Source organism: Callorhinchus milii, unplaced genomic scaffold (genome assembly GCF_018977255.1).
Source record: "Callorhinchus milii isolate IMCB2004 unplaced genomic scaffold, IMCB_Cmil_1.0 Scaffold7, whole genome shotgun sequence".
Classification (NCBI taxonomy): Eukaryota; Metazoa; Chordata; class Chondrichthyes; order Chimaeriformes; family Callorhinchidae; genus Callorhinchus; species Callorhinchus milii.
The window spans coordinates 12,364,491-12,389,257 of NW_024704748.1; the positions used below are offsets into that span (position 1 = coordinate 12,364,491).

General features: G+C 43.2%; 1 protein-coding gene across 2 annotated transcripts in view; it reads left to right on the forward strand.

The window, feature by feature from the left end:
* The window catches only part of zmiz1a (zinc finger, MIZ-type containing 1a), a 239,240-nt gene that overhangs the window by 210,236 nt on the left and 4,237 nt on the right, over nt 1–24,767 (forward strand). For both annotated transcript variants that reach the window (XM_042336621.1, XM_042336622.1), the window contains 18 exons: nt 1,659–1,812; nt 4,123–4,237; nt 5,204–5,424; nt 6,002–6,200; nt 6,639–6,917; nt 7,599–7,781; nt 8,064–8,138; nt 10,683–10,733; nt 11,566–11,737; nt 12,146–12,287; nt 13,918–14,128; nt 14,640–14,745; nt 15,516–15,676; nt 16,272–16,339; nt 16,670–16,738; nt 18,221–18,468; nt 20,403–20,566; nt 22,950–23,195. In XM_042336621.1, the coding sequence (XP_042192555.1) occupies nt 1,659–1,812; nt 4,123–4,237; nt 5,204–5,424; nt 6,002–6,200; nt 6,639–6,917; nt 7,599–7,781; nt 8,064–8,138; nt 10,683–10,733; nt 11,566–11,737; nt 12,146–12,287; nt 13,918–14,128; nt 14,640–14,745; nt 15,516–15,676; nt 16,272–16,339; nt 16,670–16,738; nt 18,221–18,468; nt 20,403–20,566; nt 22,950–23,195 (2,864 nt within the window). The remainder of the gene's footprint in view (nt 1–1,658; nt 1,813–4,122; nt 4,238–5,203; nt 5,425–6,001; nt 6,201–6,638; nt 6,918–7,598; nt 7,782–8,063; nt 8,139–10,682; nt 10,734–11,565; nt 11,738–12,145; nt 12,288–13,917; nt 14,129–14,639; nt 14,746–15,515; nt 15,677–16,271; nt 16,340–16,669; nt 16,739–18,220; nt 18,469–20,402; nt 20,567–22,949; nt 23,196–24,767) is intronic.

Sequence of the window (24,767 nt, forward strand, 5' to 3'; positions counted from 1 at the left end):
GAACAGGTGATGCAGGGAGGTGATGCACTAAGTGAAATGGGGATGAGGACTAGGTCTGGAGTCTTTGCTGACTTTGTGGATGAATGGATTTAGTTGGATCTTGTTCATGCTGAAACTGATTTCGAACAAAAAACAAGCTTCAATTTGTTCTCTTTGGAGGTCAGATTTACCCACGATTGGAATTCAGGCACAATATGACCATCAAACCACTCTAATGAGATTTTTCACAAACATGAATACCTTTGTATTAAAGTACATTCACTCCAGAGTAAGGAGCACTTTGAAATCCACCCTCCATACATTAATGTGGAGTCCCGTAGCTCAGTGGTTAGAGCACTCGCTTTGCAAGCAAGACACCTGGGTTCGATTCCCGGCAGAGTGAAACCTTGGACAAGTTTCCTTACTCCACAAGCCTGATAATAATCCCTCAAAAAAACAATAATAAATTGGTCACTTCAATCCACGACTGTTTGTGGGACACTGCTGTGCGCAATTGGCTGCTGCGTTTTGCCCACAAAAAATGCAGTCAATTCACTTTACAGTATATTCTGTGAAGCGCTTTGAGACGTTTAGAAGACGTGAAAAGCGCTATATCAAATGTAAGTATTATTATTATTAATGTGTGTAAAAGAGCCTGTCAGACTTTATTCCTTAACCGAGAAGAGAGCATCACATACCTCACTCCCCTGAGCTTATTTGCACAAAGCTGTAACAAGGTTTTAGGAAGACTTGGCAATCAGATTTACATGGCTTATTGTTCTCTTTTTGCATCTAACAATTTGCATGTATCTTTTCGATCAATCCAGTGGGTTGTTTAGAAAGGGTGCAAGCATTCAGTGACCCATAGCATTTTTTTTGTTACAGGTTTTTCAGAACACAAAACCGAATGTGCCAAATATTGAATTTTCCAGGGTTCATATTTTCCGAGATTGAACAAAACAAGTACACTCAGCATCATTTGCTAAAGTGGCACTAGGAGTACAGGAGAGTCTTCATTGCACAGAATATCCCTGAGCATTAAAAAGGGATCAGTATTCCTGATGAGAGAGCAGAATGCCATTGCAAACTCTTTGGGTCTGAGCGCTCTTGCAAAACATTAATACTTCTTTAAACGTTTGGAATCTATGACCCTTCTTATTAGGCACTTGTGTTGAATTGGTCGCAATAAATAAAGCAGAGAAAAGCCATGAGAGCTGTCAATAAATCCTTCAGATTTACCTCCGGAATTTTTAGTCTTAACAGGATTATTGCAAGTGTACCCCAGTTGAGCATAAATTACCATGCTTGCAGCACTGGCAAAAATAAGATGACTTTTTATTAAAATTTGCAGACCCGCTGTGGCAATTTGATGGCTAAATCAGGGTTCTGCAGAGAAAAGGCTGGATACACGGTGCAAATTGTGCCTGGTCTGGTCTGGCCGGGTTAACAGCAAAACCCTCCATTTTGTATTGCTTCACAACAGAAGCTGTTTGTGTTTAATCCCGAGAGTGCCGTCTGCAGTGTTGTGTGATCTGATTGAATGGAATCTATCTTATGTCAATGAATCGAGCAAGGAAGGCCAAGCCACCTGCAACATGCTGGACATTTATGTTGTACTAAACAGGATGGAGCATTTGTAAACTCCGGTGCTTATTCTTTCCATGCTTTGCTCCGCACAGCCCTCCTGTCATCGTGGTGTGAGGATCTAGGGCGTCTCTTGCTGCTTCGTCACCAGAAGAGCCGTCAGAACGATACCCCTGGCAAATTAGCAATGCAGCCACCGATGAACCCAATGAACTCCATGAAACCAGCACTCCCTCCTGGACCACACAGGTCAGTTCTTATTGAATAATGTTCTCTGCAATTTCCCTCTGGTGGCTTGTCCTCAGAGATGTGTGCTGCTGAAAGCAGTTTGCACCGTGCGGTGTCCAGGGTATTCCTAGTAGGCAGTTACATTAAAGGTAATTTGTACCTCGTGATGATCTCAGTTACTCTGAGAGGAGTGGATAGATTCAGCTCAGTTGCTAATGGAGCGTTATTTTATCCAGCAAAAGTGTGATCGTAAGGTGGTGTCGGCAAGCAAAATACTGATTAAGCACTTAAAATATTCTCCGTTTATTGAAAATCTGCCAAGCAAAATGAAATTGTGAGTGTCTCCCAAATACATTTTTGATATCAAGTTGAATAAACTTCAGTTTGCATAGCCTCCAACAGAACACTAAGGAGACATTTATGTCATTTATTGCTGTGCACAAATTGGCTGCCACGTTTGCTTACAAATACACAGTCGCTACACTTGACAGCAGTTCCCTGTTAAGAACTTTGAGACATTTTGATGTTATAGGTGCTACATCAAATGCAACGATTATTATTGTGATTTATTACCAAAGTAACACTAGTCTGAAAATCACCAAATTGAACAGTCACAGTTAATTGAATAAGTCAGTTTGTTTTCCATTAATACGACAGGCAAAATGCATCAAGCAGTAGGTGATCATATAACATTTGGTGCTATGGAAATAGTTATGAATATCGCTCATTATTATTGCTCAATAGCCTTGGGATGGCAAATGTATGGGTTTATTACATTCTGCAGATTGTTCTTCTGTTTGGCTCTTGTGATCATTCGCCCACAAAGGTACAGTCATTCCACTTTAAAGTGGATCCTGTGAAGTGCTTTGAGACGTCCGTTTGACTTGAAAGGCACTATATCAAATGTAAGAATTATTATCATAATCTCCGGGTCAGTTCATCTTTGTGTCTGAGTAACATTCTACATACTGAGAGTGGAGTGGAAAGCCTCGGAATGCTTTCAGACAGCTGAACCCGTCCCTACGACACGTAGCAAGTCGCTCATTTACTTTCCTGTTTTTACTTATAGATGTTGAGTTTACGTAACACTGTGCACTCGCAAACCATAACCTAATCAGCAGCCAGACTAGGGCAGAGAGAGAGGCAAGAGCCTCGAATTCCCAGCATGTCAGACTAAAACTCCCAGCTGTCCCTTGCCCTCACTGGCGATTTATGTTTGTCTCGCGGAGTGTAAAGGGAGAAAAAGACATGTTTTATCTTTGTGTAAAAACTTGAAACAAATACAGTATCTGTTACTATTGCTGACAGTCAGCACAGAAGCATTTACAGCACACCTGTTTGGCTCCCCAAAGTAAATCATCTCAGCTCCTTTATGTAAACCATTTAGCTGCTCTTAATATTGAGTGGATTCATAGGGGGCACAATACAACACATGCTCGCTTATTATACTGATGAAGGGTACACCCAGTTGATAAACAACAATTAAAACCACCAAATTCATCTTCTGCTTTCACCAAGTTGAAGTCAGCGGTTTTGAAAGAGAAATTATACTCCACTGAGTTGTGGGTGAGCGCTAATTGAGTGTGTTTAATCATTGAGCCACTGGGGATCCCTGCTGAGAAATACTTTAAAAATAATCTGGGATAAAACTTTAATACTATTAGATTTTTTTTCTCTTTGCGCTATATAGATCTACGGACTACACCTAGAGCAAAATATTTCTGTGAAATAACTAGTCTGATGTAGCTAAGTCTTGGCCCACAAAGTAAGGGTTAGTTTATTTTCATTGCACTTGGCGGGAGTGTTGAGACTGAACTGGGACAAACCATTCAATCCATTGCATTGGTGTTTGAAGTGTTCAGTTAAATATCATTCATGGCTCTCAGTGACCACTGCTGACTTCAACATTCGGCAGATAATGCAATAGAGGATGGTGCCTATATTTAGGTCCGGCACATTTATCAACGTCAGAATCCCACAGCAGGAATCACTCGAGATTTGAGTTCATTTTATTGCTGCCTTTCAGGGTTTCCAAAAAAATCTCCTAAAGCTTAGACTCAAATTCTCCCGATATAAAAGGAGCTATATAAATGCAATTTGTTGTTGTTAAACTGTCTTTTTTTAAAAGAAGTGGTTTTCTTTGTTGGAAATTGCTGTGTCCAGATCCACTGCTGTCAAAACACAGTCATGACACTACAACAAGTCCATGTGAAGCGTTTAGATGCGTCCTCCCGACGTGAAAGGCGCTACATCAAATGCGACGCTTATTATCTATTTAGTTGTGGGTGGAAAGGCGAATGTAATTATCTGCAATGCTTGTCTCTCCTGCAGTGATGGGTCATTCACCTATGACTCTGTCCCATGGCAACAAAACAGCAATCAGCCACCGGGCGCCTTGTCTGTGGTCACGACTGTGTGGGGAGTCACCAACACATCACAGAGCCAGGTAGAAGCAATTCTTTTCTATAAAACCTACTCATGTTCAATGTCAATATAACGTTTAAATTAATTGCAAAGTTCTTTCTGAACAACAAAAACTATAAACACGTGTTCCCTATTTATAGTAACAATGTGTAAAAGAGTTACATAAAATATCATGAATTAATAGCTCAAGTGGAAGAATGTTGACCCAGAGTTGCCCTAAAGATTCATCAAATGCATTGTCTGGTGTGGTGCAAGGCTCACAGACCAGGAGGTTTCCGGGCTTTCTGTCATACCTACCGTATCCTCGTGCTGTTAGCTGTTCTCAGCTGAAGTACAACAGAGGTGGCATAATGTCCCTAGTGTCCTGAGTTGAGGGTGGTGGATGTGAAACAATCATTCACAATTCCACTGCCCCTCCTGGAAAGAGTGAATGTGTAGAGATTGGCTGAGAGCAGGATTGGGCTCAACTGTCAGCCCCTCTTCTCCATTAACAATAATACTCTTGTCCAAACTCATGTGTGAAACATGTTCACTCAGAGCAAGTACCAGCGGTCAGTCAGACAGCAGGGGATTCATTCACCTATTAATTAAAAGGCAACATCATCATATCACTGAGACTGCACATCACTGGAGCTCATATCACTTAAACACCCTCGTTTTTTGCTGGAGGAAGTTATGTTGTGTTATGGGTAAGGTCACACAAAAGCACCATTGAATGAGAGGCTCATCCCACTTGGCCGGTGATTTTGCTGCAAAGAGCGGCATTGTTCATTCTTCCAAAATCTAGGAGAAAGCTATCTGCATTCTGCAGTTCCTAACTGATCTTCTAAATGCTGTAAAAGCTGGTGAGCATTATTGTAATGTAGATGCTTCATAAATGCACAAGGTCATTCCTGAAGTTTAGCAGGGAAGGTCTTATTTATTTGACAATATTTGGAAATTCACCTCTAAAGTAATATTTTTTTTCCTTCCTGCTCCCCCCATACAGGTGCTGGGAAATCCGATGGTAAATACAAATAACCCCATGACTCCAGGAGGCAACCCAATGGGTTCCGGGATGTCTGGGAACAATCCCGGGATAAACTCGCCTCAGTTTGCCAGCCAGCAACAGCAGTTCCAGGGAGCAAAGGGTGGTTCAAACCAAGCGTACATGCAGCAGGGCATGTACAGTCGGCCAAACTATGCGGGTACAGCCAACTTTGGCAACAGGTAAAATAGTAACTGTATTTCTATCGCAGTCTGTGTACATTTTTATTCCTAATGTCTATTTCTAAACGGGAGCAGAAGATATATTTTTGAAATCATGCACATACTGCATCAGGACTTGGAACCCATATCATCTAAGCTGACACTCCAATACCGTGCTGGGGTGTGTTACGTTGTCCGAGGTGCTGCCGTCCGCATGAGACGGCCCATTTGCCTGTTCAGGTGTACGTTAAAGATCCCGTGACACTATTCGAAGAGAACAGAAGTTCTGCTCAACAATCCGCCTGCCCCCCCCCCCCCCCCCCCCCGAGTAAAATTGGACATGCACTTCAAAGCTGTTTGTGGGACATTGCTGCGTACACTTGGGCTGCCTACAAAATGTTTGCGTACAAAATGCAGAGTTACAACACTTGACCATATGTCCCGTGAAGCGCTTGGAGACATTTTCCTGACACGAAAAGCATTATATCAAATGTGAAGATGATTATCGTTACTAAATATGCATAAATATATAGTAATTTCTATTCTGTTTTTCTATAGAAATGATTTTCTAATTGGCCGTTTTCTCTCTCTCTCTCAGTTACCCTGGCGGCCCCAATGCCCCAGGCTCCATGGGGATGCCTCCACACAGCAGAGCACCGACGGATTTTACCCAGCCTGCTGCTGCGGCCGCCGCTGCAGCAGTCGCCGCCGCCGCCGCAACGGCAACAGCCACAGCGACCGCCACCGTGGCCGCCCTGCAGGAGAAGCAGAACCAGGAGATGAACCAGTACGGACCGGTAAGCCCAACTCTCATTCAGTCCTCTCTGGGTGTTAGTTTAGTTGCTGGTGGCCACAACATTGACATGACAGCCAGTGCCCCATCAATAAGTGCCACTGAGATTTTAACACTTCGGCTTGTCAGGAGTTGCGGGTGCTTTCCGCCCCGACAATCTTATCTCAGGAATCCGGCGGCCGCAGCGGCAGACTGTGTAGCCGGGATGCAAGGAATTCTCAGTTTGGTTTGGATATTCTATGCATGGTGATGGGTTTCCGCATGTCTCAAAGACACCTGGTTGACTAACCTCCACCCCAACCCCCAAAAGAGTTGGGTCTCGCAAGCAACTCCCGTCAGACAATTTGTGTGCAGTCGTAAAGCAGGCGCTTCTGTTCTAGCCGGAGAATTTTGGCGCTGTGCTCTTCTTCACCTCCCTTTCAAGGCTTCTTCTTCTTTCCAGATGGGTCCAGCACAGGCTTACAACAGCCAGTTCATGAACCAGCCTGGTCCCCGGGGGCCTTCTTCCATGCAAGGCAGCATGAACCCAGCAGGAATGGGGGGTGGGATGACCCCATCCAGTATGAGTGGTCCACCCATGCCAATCAACCAGCCCAGACCCCCAGGCATGAATCAAGTTTTTGCTGCCCACAGTCAGAGAGTGCCGCAGCAGGGCTACCCAGGCCCAAGACCCTCCCAGCCGATGCAATTACAGGGAGTCAAGAGGCCTTATCCAGGCGAGGTGAGCTACACTTAGTTATTCGCTAAGCTCTTTGTGTCTTCATCATACAGCTCTGGTTCAGCACATAATGCCCCTGCTTCTCCTCCCCATCCTTCTTGCTCCCTCCCTCTCTTGCTCCCTCTGTGCTTTTTTCTCCTCTTTCAAAGTAAGCCTCAAAACTTACCTCTTTGACTAAGCTTTCAGTCATTTTCACCCACCCCACCCCCCTCACTCAGGTCCCACCCTCAGCTCTGGTGCTCATCCAGAATTGCTGAGCATTTTGGGACCTCATACCAATGTGAAAGGCTCTATATGAGTGTAAACACCACTATAACAACAAAAATATTTTAAAATTATTTTAAATTAAATTTAAAATATTTTTAAAATACGTTTTGCCCACAAAATATACAATCAATTCACTTTACAGTATATTCTGTGAAGCGCTTTGAGATATCTCAAAGATGTGATAAAGCGCTATATCAAATCCAAGGTTTATTATTATAACAACAACAAATTGCTATTAGTGTCTTTCACGTCAAAATGACATCCCAAGGCCCTGGACATTGAGGGGCTTGCACCTGAGCTACTATTAAACTATGCACTTCAAATAGCAAGGTTTTAAAAAGTCTACTGCACTGTGGGGCGTTATATTTATTGCCGGCGTTAAGATTTATTATTTAAATCTTCTATTTGTACTTCTAGCCGAATTATGCAGGACAGCAGTATGGGCCAAGCAGCCAGTTCCCCAATCAGCCTGGTCAGTATCCAACCCCCAACCCTCCCAGGCCCATCACATCCCCCAGTTATCCTGGTCAGAGGATGCCTGGTCAACAGAACACAGGCCAGTACCCTCCACCTCCAGTCAACATGGCCCAGTATTACAAGGTAAGCAAAGCACTTTGGGATAATTAATGTTTTATTTGCAATCACTTTTTTTTGCCCCCCAAAATGGAAGGACCCAATTATTTAAAATGAATCACTTAAAAAAAAGCAACAGCTAAAGAAAATGGGGTTTGCTTTTATATTATTATTTCAACTGGACGAAAGATCACAGGTTTTCTAGTGAACGCGATTTAATTTTCTTGTGTGATAACGAGTGATTTGATGCCTCCTAAGTGATTCTTTTTTCTCCTCATCCCCTCTTCTGCACACCAACATCACCACCAGGCAGAACAGTTTAATGGACAAAACAACAGTTTTGCTGGCAGTGGATACACCTACAGTCAAAACAGTCTGAACGGGGTAAGTTCCCAGGCAAGGAAAGACTCTGCTCCTTCTGTAACTGACAGATGAATTTAACTGGCGTTTATTGTTTCTTTTTCAGAACAGTAAGATGTTTGTCACTTATAGTTTTTTTTAAAAAAAGAAAAGGGAGTTCTTTTATTTAAAAATAAAAATGGTGTGGTTTGTGGAGAGAGGATAATAAATGGCACTCAGACTAAAAAAACATGTTCATCCGTCACAGCCAAAGAATAGGTTCTCCATTCAAATGTTTCAACTGACCAAAGTTATCACATTTTAAAGTGTTCTGCAGCCTCCCTAGCTTTTGTGTAAAATGTCATCCACAATACAAGTCAAAGAAACTTTCCTTCTTCCTCTATTGAAGGTCATGACTTTTACTAGGGTAGTTTTACAGGTGTCACTTTTCATGGGTGAGCTGAGAGAGTGTCACAGGCTGGGTAGTGTCTTTAAAGTATTTATTTTTCTGGAACCTCCTTCCCATTCCCAATTAAGGCAATTGCATCAGTACTTCAAATATTAATGGACCGCTCAGTGTCTCAGCTTGCCAAGCCGTACCAAGGACACTCGTGAAAAGAGACTCATTTCCATGATCCAACCAAATGCCAGTGAGGGCATCATCATAACTTAACAACCACAACCATCTCAATATGACCTTGTGCGTGGAATCGACATCTGTAACCAAGTGCAGTTAAAACTACACTTGATCTTACCAAAAGGCTGAGAGAAGGTTGCTGTGGTGGGTGGGAGAGAATACAAGTGAGTTTAGCTCTGCCATCCACATGCACTTTCAATAAAGAGTCATGGATAGTGATGGAGATCAGATGAGATTTTTTTCCTAACCCAGTAGCACTAAAGCTGCCTCTGCTGCCCCTGTTGAGATCAGACAACTCAGTACAGACTGTGGTTGATCCAGGAATTTCAGGGTTCCCAAGATCAGTTTCACACCAGGCAGTTGCTTAAGACATCATATGAGCCCTTTACCCACTTGCTTTGTTTCGCAAAAAAAAATGTTCCTAGAGAGAACTTTTTTTTAGTTAACTTCGCAAAAGCTGAAAAATGTTCTTTCCAATTTGGTACACTTCCCATTCGCAAAATCCACAAATTCAAACCGGTTTGTGAAATTCTTATTCTCTTCCAATTTCATCCTAAACTGGATGGAGGGGGAATCCAGCTGTTGATCTCTCAACTTGAATTTTGTTGGGTTGTTAAGGAAAGCCATTGGGAAGTCTAGTGAATTGCACGCGTGACTGCCCAGCCTCTTGCCCCGTTCCTTTTAAGTCCCATCAAATATCCTAGGCACCCAGTTACAAGTAAGTTGCACATTTAACTGATACTCTCTGAGATTTCAAGCCCACTTTTCCATTTGCTTTCTGCTTTCTTTATGTATATACAGTAGGTTGCATGCTCACCAAAATGTTTGTAACGAGAAACCTCTTTTGTGAGAGCGTCAATCTCCTGCACTTTGAGAATCTTCTGAGTCTTTTTGCATGTTGGTGTCAGTATCACATTGCAGCACTTGGTTAAGCATTAACTGTATTGCCTCATGTTTTTTTAAGAACTGCAGGTAAGTCCTCTTGTCTTGACAAGGTACATCACCTAATTAATGTGCTTAGTTGATGGATTTCTGTGTTCTGCACGTGACCACTCAGTCTGTCTTTCGTGGCACGTTGTATCCATTAACAGATCATGCTTTAGCCGAGATGAATGCACAGTTCTATTGCCTCAATGGGCGTCACTGTTTTCTAGCCATGTAGGACGGGGTTTTGAGGGATTGCAAATCAGAAACATACCTGGAGACCAATTGGGAGGGAAAGGTTAGAAAATCAGCTGGAGATTGAGAAACCTGTCTCTGTTATGTTTGTCTTCTGTATTTAAAAAAAAACACTTGGTCTGTATGTGTTGGGACTTTTACCTGCAGACAATATCTTACTTATGTCACTGATGATGGGTAGACTCCAGTGCTTCGGAAATTTGTTTTGCTCAGTGTTGAAGTGCTACTGGTCCTTTTTGAACCACTACTGAAATTCTCTGAATGTAATTTTCTCCCTTTTCTCTTGGCGATCCCCATAGTTCAGGTGCTAGATGCACAGCTGTCTTTTTTTCAAATTGGCACATGGTTTTCTCTCTGCACCCAATTCCAGCATTTCTGGTTTCCAAACTCCCACATTTCACCTGCCCAGCAGTGACCGCCCCCTAGTAAAGCTAACCTATCAATACACTGATGGCACAATACCAAGCAAATCTGTGGCTTAATATGTGGGAATGCACCATTAACAAATGTGTCGGAAGGACACGTTTTGTCCCTCTTTCCTCCTCCCCAGCCCCCTCCTCATGGTTGCTGGTGCATTCTCAAAAGATACCATATCTACTTCTATAGTTGATGTCACATACAGAAAGCAATGCTTTGCTTTTAACTATAGAATAAAAATGTTGAGCTAGTAAACTTTTGCAGTTCAGTAAACCTGCCAATTCTGTTTTTCATTATTAACCATCACAATAATTGGAAACGTCCCATCTTCTTCTGATCGCTGACTGCCTGAGTAGTGTCCTCTCTGTCTCTCCATCACAAATGCTGGGAGTGGAAAAGAAACCAAAGTAAGATTGCACTATTCTCACTGACTACTCCACACACAAAAAAAATGCTGAAAAGATTTTGTTAAATGAAAGCCATTGACAGATGTCTGTTCAGTTACATAGCTGACGTTTGGCAGGAACGCATGGTTTCTGAATACTAGTTTTTCTAGGAAATTGTAATGAGCACTACTTTTTTTTATATATAGGTAGCTTGATACCAAAGAGTTAGTGGAATAGCATCAGACATTCAGATGTTTAAAATATTTTCCGGTTGCCTTTCCCCTCCACCTCCATGACACATATTTAGCTGAGATAAATCCCTTACTCTTTTGATATCGAATTAGCTCAGGTGCCGTCTTATGAGACCTGTCGACTGGACTTTAGAAGTAACCATTCAGATGGTTCTGCACCCAGGTAGTGGGATTTTTCTCAGTCTGAAATGTTGCTTCATTTCAGTTGGTGCATTTTAAGAAGGATATGGTTAATGAGAATATATCCCTTTTCCAGGGAACATTCCAGCACATACCAATTGGTTCTCAGTGTATATAGATCAGTTCTGATGAGTTCTTTTTGATGGGTGGGTGACACTCCAATAAAGGGGTGGCTTCATTTCCATTAGGTCACCCCAATCATAATGCAGCTTTATGAAAATTGAATACTGTATATTAATTGTGGGCAAGATTTTGGAAACAGTGCAAAAATGCTATCATAGCTCCAACAGGTTGAGTTAATTCTTGCCACGTAATATAGCATCTGATAAGTGAATGTAGAATTATCATGGTCTGATGCATGACGGTGCATATAATTTCTTGTATATTCAGTGCAATCATCAACACTTTCTTCTTTCTCCTAGCCTCCAAGGCCAGTGACGAGCTATCCTCATTCTCCTGTACCAGGAAATCCCACTCCACCAATGACTCCAGGAAGCAGTATTCCACCGTACTTGTCTCCCAACCAGGATGTCAAACCACCCTTTCCACCAGACATCAAGCCCAATCTGAATTCTCTGCCTCCCCCGCCTCCAAGTGAGTAGGACGACAAAGACTGAATCAAATGTTTTGTAATGTTTGGATCAAGAAGAAATACAGGACATGCATCTATATAAAATCTCCTGTTTGGGTTAAATCGTTCTTGGCTACAGAGACTGGGGGAGAGGGGGGAGTAAACTTACCTTTTTCTGATGCTGCATTTTGATTGTAGCTGCTGCTGGATGCACATGGAGTAGATGTGTTGCTTGTTATGGTTAAATCATGGCTATAACTATCCCACTCTAATGTCAGCTGGAGGAAGCTGTGAACAGCTGGCAAAGAGGCGGAAATTGTTCAAGGGAGCATTTCAAACGAGGCCCCTTGTGATGAAATAAAAATACAATTGTTCCTGTATGGGAGATTCTAAAGGGAAAATTGACACATTTTCTCCCTCTTTGGTCTCAGCTAACCCCAACGACGAGCTACGGCTGACATTCCCAGTACGGGATGGCATCGTGCTGGAGCCTTTCCGACTGGAGCACAACCTTGCAGTCAGTAACCATGTCTTCCACTTGCGGCAGTCTGTGCACCAGACATTAATGTGGAGGTAAGAACAGCATTCGGTGACCCGCTGAGGCTCACTTAGCACGCTCCAGACATAAAACGCTGGCAGAGTTTAGAGAGCTGGTGGAGTCCTGTAGCTCAGTGGTTAGAGCACTTGCTTTGCAAGTGAGAGACCTGAGTTCAATTCCAGGCAGGGCAAAACCTTGGGCAAGTTTCCTTACTCCACACGCCTAATAATAATCCCTCCAAAAACAATAATAAATTGGTCATTATCAATCTACGACTGTTTGTGGGACATTGCTGTGCGCAATTGGCTGCCTCGTTCGCCCACAAATATACAGTCAATTCACTTTACAGTGTGTTGTGAAGCGCTTTGGGACGTCCTCTCGACGTGAAAAGCGCTATATCAAATGCAAGGATTATTATTATTACTATTTGGAATGGAGTGGTCCTTCTGCCAAAGGGTTGTTAGATGAGACGTTTTACCATTACCAGTGGAGGGCTTGCTCCCCAAAAGGGTTTGGGATTATTAGGTGAAATAGGGGCGCCAATTCAGCATAATTATCTACACGTTTAAAAACTTTCTCAATTTTCCGATATTGCCAGTCCGCCCCTGCGCATAACGTAAAGTTGTACAGTGTAATAGTATGAATTCTGTTGCACATTGTAGTGTCAAATCACTTTTGAGGAAAGCTGCCTTAGGAAAGCCCTACCATCGGTGGTCGGGCTTTCAGCCTCTCAGCCCCTAGGCTCTGGAACTCGATCCCCCAGTGCCTTCGCCTTGCTTCCTCCCTTTCCTCCTTCAAGGCCGGTCTCAAAACCTTTCTCTTTGTCCGAGCCTTCAGCTCCCCTCTCGACTCTCTTCCCCCTCCTCGCTCCCTCCCTTCCCTCACCCTGACCATTTCCCCCCTCCTCGCTCCCTCCCTTCCCTCCCCTCCCCCTGACCATTTTCCCCCCTGCTCGGGTCATGACCCAACTGTGCAGCGCCTTGGGACGTCCTCCTGACGTGAAAGGCGCTTTATAAATGGAATCTTGTTGTTGTTGTTGCCTGTTGTACGTGTGTCATCGTGTGCTCAGTGACTTTTTATCCTGATGGTTGTGTGGCTTGGTGCAGGCCTGCCTGCCAACTGCTGTAAGCTAACCTATGCCATATTCACACTTTCGTCCCAGCTGCCAGGTTGTCAGTACCTGCTGTGCACAGACCGGGGCTTCGAATCCAAGATGTGACCACAGTTCTTGGCACAGAGGATTGGAGCGAACTGGAGCACCTTGTGCACTGCATCCCTTTCTCACGCTAGCGCAGCTGTTCAATTTAGTGACTGACCTAAAGGCCTGGAGACCACTGTGGTGTGGGGTTGGCTCCAGCTAGAATGCTGGAGATGAGACGTATAATTAGAAAGAGGGAGGAAAAATCTATTCCATTTTGATTCCCATTCCCAATCTTCTCACCATATTTCTCAAATCCTTTTCTTTACTGAGATGCACCAGTAGTTGTAGGAAACCATTTCATGAATCACAGATTGAACGAGGACAGAAATAAGCCAATCAGGTGATCAAAACTATGATGTTTTTATCCAAAAAAAACATTCCTATGATCGTCTGCTTGGTGTGAGAATGTTAAGGTGATGCAGGTAAGGATACTCGCAATGAAACTGGGCTGCAATGTGTTTCAGGTCTGACTTGGAGCTTCAGTTTAAATGCTACCATCATGAAGACAGGCAGATGAACACAAACTGGCCTGCGTCTGTCCAGGTCAGTGTGAATGCAACACCACTCACCATCGAGCGGGGAGACAACAAGACCTCCCACAAGCCCTTGCATCTAAAGCATGTCTGTCAACCCGGAAGGAACACCATCCAGATTACTGTCACCGCTTGTTGCTGTGTAAGTATAACTCTATTTTATAAAATCCTTTTGTGAATCCCTGATGCGTCCTGGGGCTCTGAGTCACTGGTGGCTGAGCTGACAGGAGAATTCTGTAAATATTGTTCTGGTTCAGCGTTTGGAAGGCACACAAAAGAGCCAAGTGACTATGCCTTATCTAATCGATTAGTGATCAGGAATGGACGCCATAGCTACTAATTTTCCCTCTCAAGTCCAGTTCTTGACTAAGGCCAATTGTCGCGGCACAAATGGTGCCTTGGCTAAGACCTGCTAACTCTGCACAGGCTGGAGATGGAATATGTTACCTGGTGTATCTGTGGCTCAAGGGTTTAATGGCATATTTTGTTTCTATATGCTGCATGCATTTTTCCTGGTAAAATGGTGGATGTAGTTTGAGTACTGCCTGGGAAATTTCAAACCTGTTTTGTGTTGTAAGTGTTCTCATGGCTCTGTTATTATACAGTCTGCTTGTCAACTCTACTGATCCTCCTGTGCTGTATCTCCTTTGCAGTCACACTTGTTCGTACTTCAGTTAGTGCACAGACCAACAGTCCGGTCGGTACTTCAGGGCTTGCTCAAGAAGAGGCTTCTTCCTGCTGAACATTGCATCACAAAAAGTAAGTATTTATCATCTGAAATCAAGCCCCGTGTGTCCCAAAGAGCCTCATCCTGTTTGCAAGGAGGGAGAGCAGCTTCCTTATCTAAGGTTTCAGGGATATGGGGACCAAGGGAAGCACTGACATCGCTGAAATTTAGTTTGGACTTTGACTCCTCCTCCTGTGTTTGATAAACATGTTTTTAGTGGCTGTTTAAATATTGTCCTCAACAGAAGCCACTTTAAAAAAGTCCTCAACAGAAGTTGGTAGCGCTAGCTATTGCCTTGTTTCATCAATTATGAAGCAAACGTATTCTCTAATTTGTTGGGTCACTTATATGTTATATTACTGTCAGTTCCGAGTGGGTATAAATATTATTGTTGTAGTTACTGTGACAGCTTTACCAACCAGTCACAGGGGAATTGTATTTAAATTGGGCTGAAATGATCACTACTTCACCAGAGGGTAATAAATAGGCAGTTTCGCCTGGTGTCCTAGCCAAAAATACTCCAAATAAAATTGGTCATTCATTTCAATGCTGTATGCAAGTTAGTTGCCATGTTTTCCTGCAACATAGTCACAATACCTTACAGTAAATCCTGTGAAGCACTTTGACTGTGCCTATGGTCACCTCTCCTTCCCCATTTCTCTTGCTCGGTGTCCAATCGCATCTCTGTACAGCACTTTGAGATAATCCTGTGTGAAGGAAACTATTGATGCAAGTTGATTTTGTTGAATTCATTGACTCAAACAACCGAGAAATGAGAGTGAAATGTTCTCTTGTTTAACAGTAAAAAGGAATTTCAGCAGTGTGGCAGCTTCCTCGGGTAATGCCACATTAAACGGAGAAGATGGAGTGGAGCAGACAGCAATTAAGGTGTCCCTGAAGTGTCCAATCACATTCAGGCGGATTCAGCTTCCAGCAAGAGGCCATGACTGTAAGCACGTCCAGGTGAGTGTCGCTCCCACTTGTGTTTGATTTTGTGCCACTAAGCATTTCGAGGCTTTGTCCTATAGGACTTTCTCCGATAGAAGTGCAGGTGATTGTTCATCCATTGAACAGTTATAGCGCTTCACATAGTCAGTTACTTTTAGTTATTGCAGCACTGATCTTATTCAGCTAGAACTATCCTACTTATTAGGACTTTAGCTCATAAGGTTGGGGACCTGTCTATATCTCCAAGTCTCATTGATGAGCTGTTTGGTGCTCAACATAAGAACATGAGAATTTGTTAGGCGAAAGAAGACTGAGGTCTATCTAGTTCGCCTTCCACCATCCTGGCAGTCGCTTGACATGTCGTGTCCTAAACTCAACCATCAGCAGGGCCTTAGATTTCTGTAGACCTGCCTGAACTTTGCCAGGTGTCGAGAGTCAGTTCAGCACCAGATAGATCCCACCCTTGTTTCATTAGCCTTGAAAGGGTCAGTGCCTGAGTTGAGCAACCAGTGTTTGAACCTAGAACCTTCAAGGCAACTGACTGGATGTTTTGGATAGAGGTGGCAATGATTAATGAGATTTCCTGTGTTGTGTTTATTTGTGTCTGCAGTGCTTTGATTTGGAATCCTATTTGCAACTGAACTGTGAAAGAGGAACGTGGAGGTGTCCTGTATGCAAGTAAGTAGAGGATTTCAGCTAAATGGGAAAGAATGAGATGAAATAAAGTAATCGTGGGATTCCTCAATCTCATCAGTTAAACCAGAAAATGGTTGTTTTTGTTTATTTGACGTTTTGTGCTCCTGCTCACCATTTGCACATGTCTTATGGAAGAAAATAAAGCATTCTGTGCTCATATTCTCTTCATCAGGTGTTTGAGAATGAAACATTATTGCCATCCTCAAAGAATTAGCTCTGACTCAATGTTCTTGCATTCTTGAAGAAACCTCTGATTATGTTTAGAATTATTTACACAACAAATCAGTTAATATTATTCTTCCTTGATAACAGTAAAACAGCAGTCCTGGAAGGCCTTGAAGTTGACCAGTACATGTGGAGCATCCTGTCAAATATTCAGAAGTAAGTTGTTTTTTTTGATTATTCTTTATTCAAGGTTTTCAATTATGATTGACCTAGCTCATTCGATAGCCTGTGAGAGAGTACACAGCCTGGTGAGGCGCTGACACTGACCATACTGACCTGTTCTGTGCTGAATTAGTTGATCTCATCTCAATAGCAATTGTGGCACTCTTATTTGTCTCAGTGGCTCCATGCTAGCGAGTTTGTTTGGAGGAGCACAAGTAGTCATAGCAGTAAGTGCAGCCAAAGAGGAATGTCTTGAGGCGGATCTTGAAAGAGGCAAGGGAAACAGAAATGATGACTTACAAAGTCACTTATAAATTGACGACTTGCACTAAGATCTCAAGCTGAAGATCACGCATTCCATTTCAAATACTATTCATCCATCTCAAATATTATTCATATGCTGCCTTTCATAATTTGAATACTCCAGGGACTGATTTACAACGAGGAGTTCCACATAATGTGGAAGGGCTGGATTAAAGGGCTGTCTGCACAAGCCAGTCACTACTCCCATTCTTGTTAATCTCGTCCCCTTCCTTCAAAGGGCTTCCATATTCAATGCTGAATAACAGATGTATACTTAAAGTGTAAAGTTTTAAGTATTATTACAAGGTGTAGATGATCAGCTACACACTTGTAAGGGTTGTATTCGGATTCTCTGACTGTTCTGCTTCCAACAATTGCTCGAAGCTCCTTTGTTATATACTCTTTTGGTCCACTACAAAACTCTGAAACAGAATGATCTCATCCCTAATCTAAAGGTCATTGGTACCAGGTTCTTGCAGGACACTAAATTAATGAGCATCTCGACTATCCATCTATACTATCTGAGAGTTCTTGGTACAAAGTTCTACAAACCCCCAACTAATGAGTATTTTGACTATCCATCAATGTTATCAGGACATCTTTATCTTTCCTTTAGTACTCTGTTGGTCAAAGGTATCTTACTAATTGGGCACTACCTCTTACCAATTGGGTACTAGTACTAAATCTCTATATAATGCACATTCCTGTGGTAACACCTTGCAAATGTGTACCAGATTACAGATGCAGCCAGTCAGTAATTAGCATAGCCTTCTCTCTGGTTTGCATTGGTTAACTGTTGCAGTGCCGACACATCTGACAAGTCTCTCTGTCCTGTAACGTGTTTCAAAAGAACTTGAAGTGTTTCAATTCAAGACCATTTTTTTCATTGGTGCCCAGGGCTTTAATAACACTTGTTTAGTGTTTGTCATTCATCATACATCTAACATCAAACATCGCGTAATTGAAATCCACCAAAAATCCAATCTTCCCTCCATGCCGCTACATGCATCTCTACGAATACCAATTCTTCCAATCTACCAAAACACGTTAGTGTTGACATGAACATCTCAGCCATATACATATCGACGAGCACAAGAGCTGGCGGACGATATTAAATAGCTTTTAATCAGTGGATCAGTGGGTTCTATTGTTCTTTACTTTGTGTCACTGCAGCTCTGAGTTTGAAGAGGTCACCATTGATCCGACGTGCAGCTGGAGGCCAGTTCCGTTAAAGTCTGACATTCACATTAAAGATGATCCAGATGGCCCCCTGTCCAAGAGGTTTAAGACCATGAGTCCCAGCCAGATGATTATGCCAAATGTCATGGAGATGATTGCAGCCCTTGGGCCGGGTCCATCGCCATACCCATCCCTGCCTCCGCCTCCGGGAGGCAACAATGCCAGTGAATATGGCAGCCAGGGTAGGTTTCACAGGACATTTTATCATTTTGCTTTGTTATAAAATAAAACTGGAATGTATCTATAATGCTAAGAATCTGCTGTTAGGCAGTCAGACCATTTGTGATTCTTCTCATCATTCTGTGCAGTTCAGTATTGTATAGACTGATGTGTTTAGCTGATATGTAGGTTTGGAAATGATCTGTTTGACGGCAGGATATTGTTGAATGTTTCAGAATCTATTCCTATTTCTGAGGATCGGCACAGAAAATTACCTAATCTGGTCTGTCTGAGAGCAGAGGCTTTTAATAGTGAATGTTGTGTTATTATAGGAACAGATGCCAAATGCCCAGACCTATTTTCATTTAATAATAATAATCCTTGCATTTGATATAGCGCTTTTCATGTCGGGAGGACGTCCCAAAGCGCTTGAATTTGGGTAAATTATAGCTGTTGTAGAAATTGTCTAAAGCCCACTGTGAAGTTTCAGTGTAGAATCTGCAATAGAAGATGTCTTGGGTGTCAGAGGTTGTAACTGCAGGCCGTTGTCTTTTTGAATGGACTATAAATTTATAGTCCACTCAACCTCACCAAGCCAGTCTGAAACCTGGGTGTCTTGTTGGACCCTGAACTGTCCTTTGCCCCCCACATCCACGCCACGAATGGCACTGCCTACCACCACCTCTGCAACATTGCCAGACTCTTCCACTGCCTCACCCTTCAGGCTGTTGAAACCCTCACTCACGCATTCGTCACATCAAGGCTCGCTTATGGAAACTCCCTTCTTGTCGGCCTTCACAAGCAGCAGTTTATCCAAAACTCTGCAGCTTGTGTACTCTTGCGTACCAGGCTCCGTGAACACATCACTCCCACCCTCGCCTGACTCCACTGGCCTTCTATCCCTCAGAGGATCAAATTCAAGATCCTCATCCTCACTTTCAAGGCCACCCATGGACTTGCCCCCTCCTACCTCTCTGATCTGCTGACTCCCTACCAACCTGCCCACTCCCTTCATTCAGCGGGCTCCGGCCTGCTCCATGTCTCCCACCCGACCCGTCCTACCATTGGTGGCTGGGCTTTCAGCCTCTCTGCCGCCACACCCTGGAATTCCATCCCACAGTCCCTTCGCCTCGCTTCCTCCCTTGCCTCCTTCAAGGCCGGTCTCAAGACCCTCCACTTCAATCGTCCTCCCACCTCTCTGCCTTCCCTCACTCCTACCCCACCCCTCCCCCAGGCTCGGGTCCTGATCCCCGACTTGGGACATTCCTCCCACCATGAAAGGCGCTCTATAAATGTAATTTTGTTGTTTTGTTGTTAAGCAGGGAATCTTTGGGTTTGACCTGGATGTGATGTTGTGGGAAGTACTGAGCCCTGACAAACGCACTTGGAACAGATGCCGGGTTTCACTCACGGTTTTGGTGCGGTGCCTTGGAGGTGAAACCAAAACGGGCTTAAAAATAGTCAGGAGTGGTTCAGACTCTATTTGGAGATTTTCATACAGAACACCTGAGTTAGTTTAGGGAATTGATATTTAGAGGAATGCAAATTATCCTAATTTTCAATTCTGACATGACATCCTCTGAACGTGCAATGTTTAGGAATGGGTAAAAGTCAGGAAAGGTACTTTTTCGATCAAGCAAGGTTAAGCTCACATGATTATGTGGGACTTTATTCAGAGGTGAATGAGAAATGTTCCATTTTTTCCCCCGTTTCCCTTCAACTTAATGGCCAGCTTGAAAGATATTCTGAGGTTATGTCGATGGTCAGTGATATGGCAAGAGTTTCAAAGGGCGGTCAGTGCACAAAGAGTAGACACCCTGTCCTGTGTGATCGTCGAAGGAATAGATTGGTGTGTAGGCTGCTCTACTTCATCTGAAGCCATATCAGTCTTGACAAGATGCGGTTTGTTGTGAAGATAAATTTACTTAATAATTTCCTGTCATAATCCTCCTAAAAGGTAACAATTACCCCAGCCATGGGAACTTCGATTTTCCACATGGCAACCCTGCTGGTACTTCCATGAACGACTTCATGCATGGGCCCCAGTTGTCACATCCTCCAGACATGCCTAACAGCCTTATGACTCCCGACAAGCCTCTCAGCCACTCCATGCCTGACCAGGTAAGTGACAGCATTTCCATCTGTTCTGGGTGTGGGTCTCTTTCTCTATCTGTGTCTGTCCCAATCATAACCTTTGGGTTTGCACATGGGACACATTCAGCTTCAGTGATGTCCAGTGAGGGCTCTACATTTGTGATAAAACTGCAAGTGCAAAGTTACTCAACACACAGATGGGTGGAGGGTGCAGATAACATGAGACCGAGGGAAAACCCAGTGAAAGAGCTTACCCAGTTTGGTTGCTGAAATACTACATACAGAACACGACAGATGGTAACAGTACATCTCCCATGTAAAGAGCCATTTGAGCTAATTCTCTGCAAATACTGCTGTCTGGTTTGATTCTGAGTGTGTAATGCAGTCTGAAATGTTTTTTTTGTTATATACAGCACTGACATTTTTCATCTGCCTTGTTTTCCTCTCATACAAATTCGGTCTGCTTCTGTATGTGTTTATTTCACTGTTGTTTCACACAGCGTGAATACAAGGGCAATTAGCACTTTATGTTGTTAAAGTTGCTACAAACATCTCATTGTTTTGTTACTCACTGACAAACACAAAGGAGGCAAAGGATGTCAAAGGGTTACTTTTACCTAAGTTGTGTGACCGTATTCTGCGTTGATGGTGTAAACATTTTTTTAAAAAAGTTTTAACTTTTACCCCTACTGGATCCAAAAATATTGGAGCTTAATTTTTAAATTCAGCAGTACTTATTGCAATACTATCACCATTTTGGGATGGACTCTTCTTTCTCTTCCCGACCCATTCCCTCAGCCCCCACCCCCCACCCAAAAATCTATCTTGCATTCAAAGGAGGCTTTTTTTCTGCTCATCGCAACCTACTGCTAAGCAGCAGACAAACCCTTGCTAAACCTCAAGCTATCCATGATTGCGCTGAGCTTTAAGTGCACACACAGGCTTCTGGGACCTTTCACTGCTCTCCACCAGAACAATGGTGGTCATGTATTGGCTTATCTGACTTTCTGATACTGAAAAGCATCTGCTGTCATTACCAAGCTTTTCCTGGAGTACTAACCTGCTTCTAACCATACACACACAGCGGGAGGAGGAGGGAAGGTTGTGTTTTATTGTTCTTTCTTCAACTCTGCAGTATTTAGCTGACAGGAAGTCTTTTGTTTAAATCGGGGAAAAGGAAATGGAAGGATAGTCCAAGATCCAAATTTAACCTGGTAAAAAACATCTAGCGGGCTTTAAATGTGTGTAGAGAGTGAGGTCCAAATGGGCGATGTTTGCAAACCGACTTGGTTGCGTTAATTGTGACTTCTGGTCTGCAAATCCCTTTATTCTGTGAGATTGGTAAAATGGCTAGTTGCAAATTATATAATTATATAATTATAACCAGGCATTTTACAGCCAGAGGGTGACACCATGCTCTTCATTCCTAGACTTAGGCAGCAAAATGTTTAGTCATTTTGTGAACAATTTCAAAGCACACCTCAATGTTTATTCAAGACAGTATCTTTTTCTGTAAAGAGAGGGTTTCACAGCGCCTGTCCTATCAATCCATAAAGTCAAGTAGGTCTTATTTTGGTCTGACTTCAAATCTCAGCACAAGTTTTTAAAAATAACATTTGTCGCTTTATCTTTGTAACTATTGATTACCACAAATAGGTCCAGGTTTGCAGTTCATATCCAATACACCTCTTTTTAAAAAAAAAACAACTTGTAGTTTAGCAGAGCTTATTTTTGTTGATGGCTTTAGTTCAGGGGAGTCGGATTTGTTTTAAATAACACATTAAAGTAAATTTCAGTCCAAATCAATAGTTTCCCTTTAGAATCTTACAGCACAGAAAGAGGCCATTAGGCCTATCGTGCCTGTGTTGGCTGTTTGAAAGAGCCATCCAATTAATCCCATTGCCTGCTCTTTCCCCATAGCTTTGCAAATCTTTCCTTTTGAAGTATATATCCAATTCCCGTTTGAAAGTTATTATTATTGAATCTGCTTCCACTACTCTTTCAGGCAGTGCATTCCAGATCGTAATAACTCGCTGTACAGTTTGAGTAGGAAGGACTGAGCTGCCAGCAATGGCAAGTGCACATGCTGGGCTGTAATGTTTAAAAATGAACCTTAGTGCTTAGGCAATGTGCATCCTCTAGAAGTAGGATCACCAGAGTGATTACAGGCCAATATAACAGCAGGTAGTTAGAGTCACTGAGGCAATTCTTAATGCTGCAGAGTTGGACTTTCTTTCGAGTCTGCAGTAAGATGTAAGTTTTCTTAGGTTGGGGGCGGGGGAGTGGTTTGGCTTTCTGTCATGTCTAATGGCTGGGTTTGGTGTTTAACATACAGTCGGTGGTTTCATTCTTCAGACATCTTGAGCACTGTACCTTGTGGCCTCACTCTTTCCTGCTTCCTCCTTCGCAGATCCCTCATCCTGGCAGTACTGATCAGTCCCATAGTTCCATGCAGCAAGGTTTGCACGCACCTCACCCCAGCAGCCAGTCAGGGCAGCCATTACATCACAGTGGTCCTACCCAGCAGTCCAGGCAGCCCCAGCAGGCTGGTTCTAGCAACCATCCACACAGTGATCTGACCTTTAACCCGTCCTCCACCTTGGAAGGTCAGGCTGGTGGTCAGGGAACGTCCGACATGCCGGAACCCTCACTGGATGTAAGTGTGTGTCATGCTCTCATCTGCCTGCCCATCCACTGCTAGCAAATTCTGGGCACAGCAAAGCGCCTCATGTCACATCATTGTTTCATACATTTTCACGTGTTACCTTGTACCGCAGCAGTCTAGGGAGAGAGAGAGAGCAGCTTGCCAGGCTGCCTCATTCACCTGTCTCGTTTTTTAAGCTATCACTTTATTTATTGCATGTTATGTCAAAATGACTAATTTGACTCAACAGAAAAGGACCAAGTGGAGTGAATAAGGGTACAATGATTGCCGTACCCATTCCGAAAATGGGCCACATCAGATTTTATGGGCCACATCAGATTTTAGCACCAGTGGCCACTGAGGCTGTTATGAAGTCTAAGATTAAAAGACTGTTTGTTCCACAAATGCATTCCTAACGTGATCTGTTTTCTTTGCGTAGTGTTATTCTGAGTGAAATATTCATGAAACAGTAACGATGGTTTGCACGACTGCACGAGACCCTGATAGGAGGGCTGCCTCCTGATCGGCACTGGCACCACATAGTGAATGATGATGCAGTCAGTGTAAGCTGGAATGGGCAGTCTGTTAGTCAGAGCGTTGCTTGAGCCACAGAAGGTCTGGGTTTGAACTTGGCTCCAAGCAATGGGAAAGAAAGTTTCCCACCCTCGTCGCTGATTGTAAGGTCCTTTGTGAAATGCGTTTGAGCACTCGCAGCCCGTCTCCTAGCATGCACAGACCCACGGCACTAAACTGCTCTAAATGCAACGCAATTCAACTTTAAATCATTGATTGTTACTCATAAGATTTTGAAGATGAAAATATTGTATTTCTGAGGTTAGAGCTTATAAGAGACAATGGTTGGAGCCAAAGAGAAAAGGGTTTTTCTCTGGATCTACTCAGGCAGGTTATGTCTGGTCTGAGAGAGCTTGAGTTCAGACCCAATAGATCTGGCCCCACTACTGACATGTCTCACTTTGATGGGCATAAAAGTTCACTATAACCGCTGTGCGACTGTGATTTTGCAAAGAGTTAACATGCAATGAAAATTGATCACGTTACCAAGGCCAGCTTTTGTGGTTCCTGCAAGTGTTTCAGTTTTGAACTTTATAAGCGTCTCAGTGTATTGATTGATGGAGCTTTGGTGCCTTTAACTCGGTGAGGAATCTCTCAAAGATGATGAATATTCCCAATAACATTCATGGGAAAGTGTTATTGAAAGTGGAATAGTCCACAACAAAGGGTATCAGTTTAAAGGTTTAATTTTGGTTTTGCCGACAAACCCTTTCCAAGTGTATTTTTTTGTCTGTGATTTGTGTGGGTGAGAAACAGATACTCAGCCGCGTGGGTGTGTTGACAAACGACCTCTTTGTTAGTCACTGCTCATCCCTGCCCATGTCAGACCCAGTGGGGTGGTGGCAGGGCAGTGCATGCCTTTTCTGAACCAAACAAAAGGCTCCAGCTTTCTCCTCCAGGAATGGAGGTGACCCGTGAAGCGGCTTGTGTTCGAAGCAGGGTATTGGGCGAGTGGCCTTTTTTTAAAAAAAATAATAAAATGGTAAAAAGCAGCATCTTTTATTTTTGAAT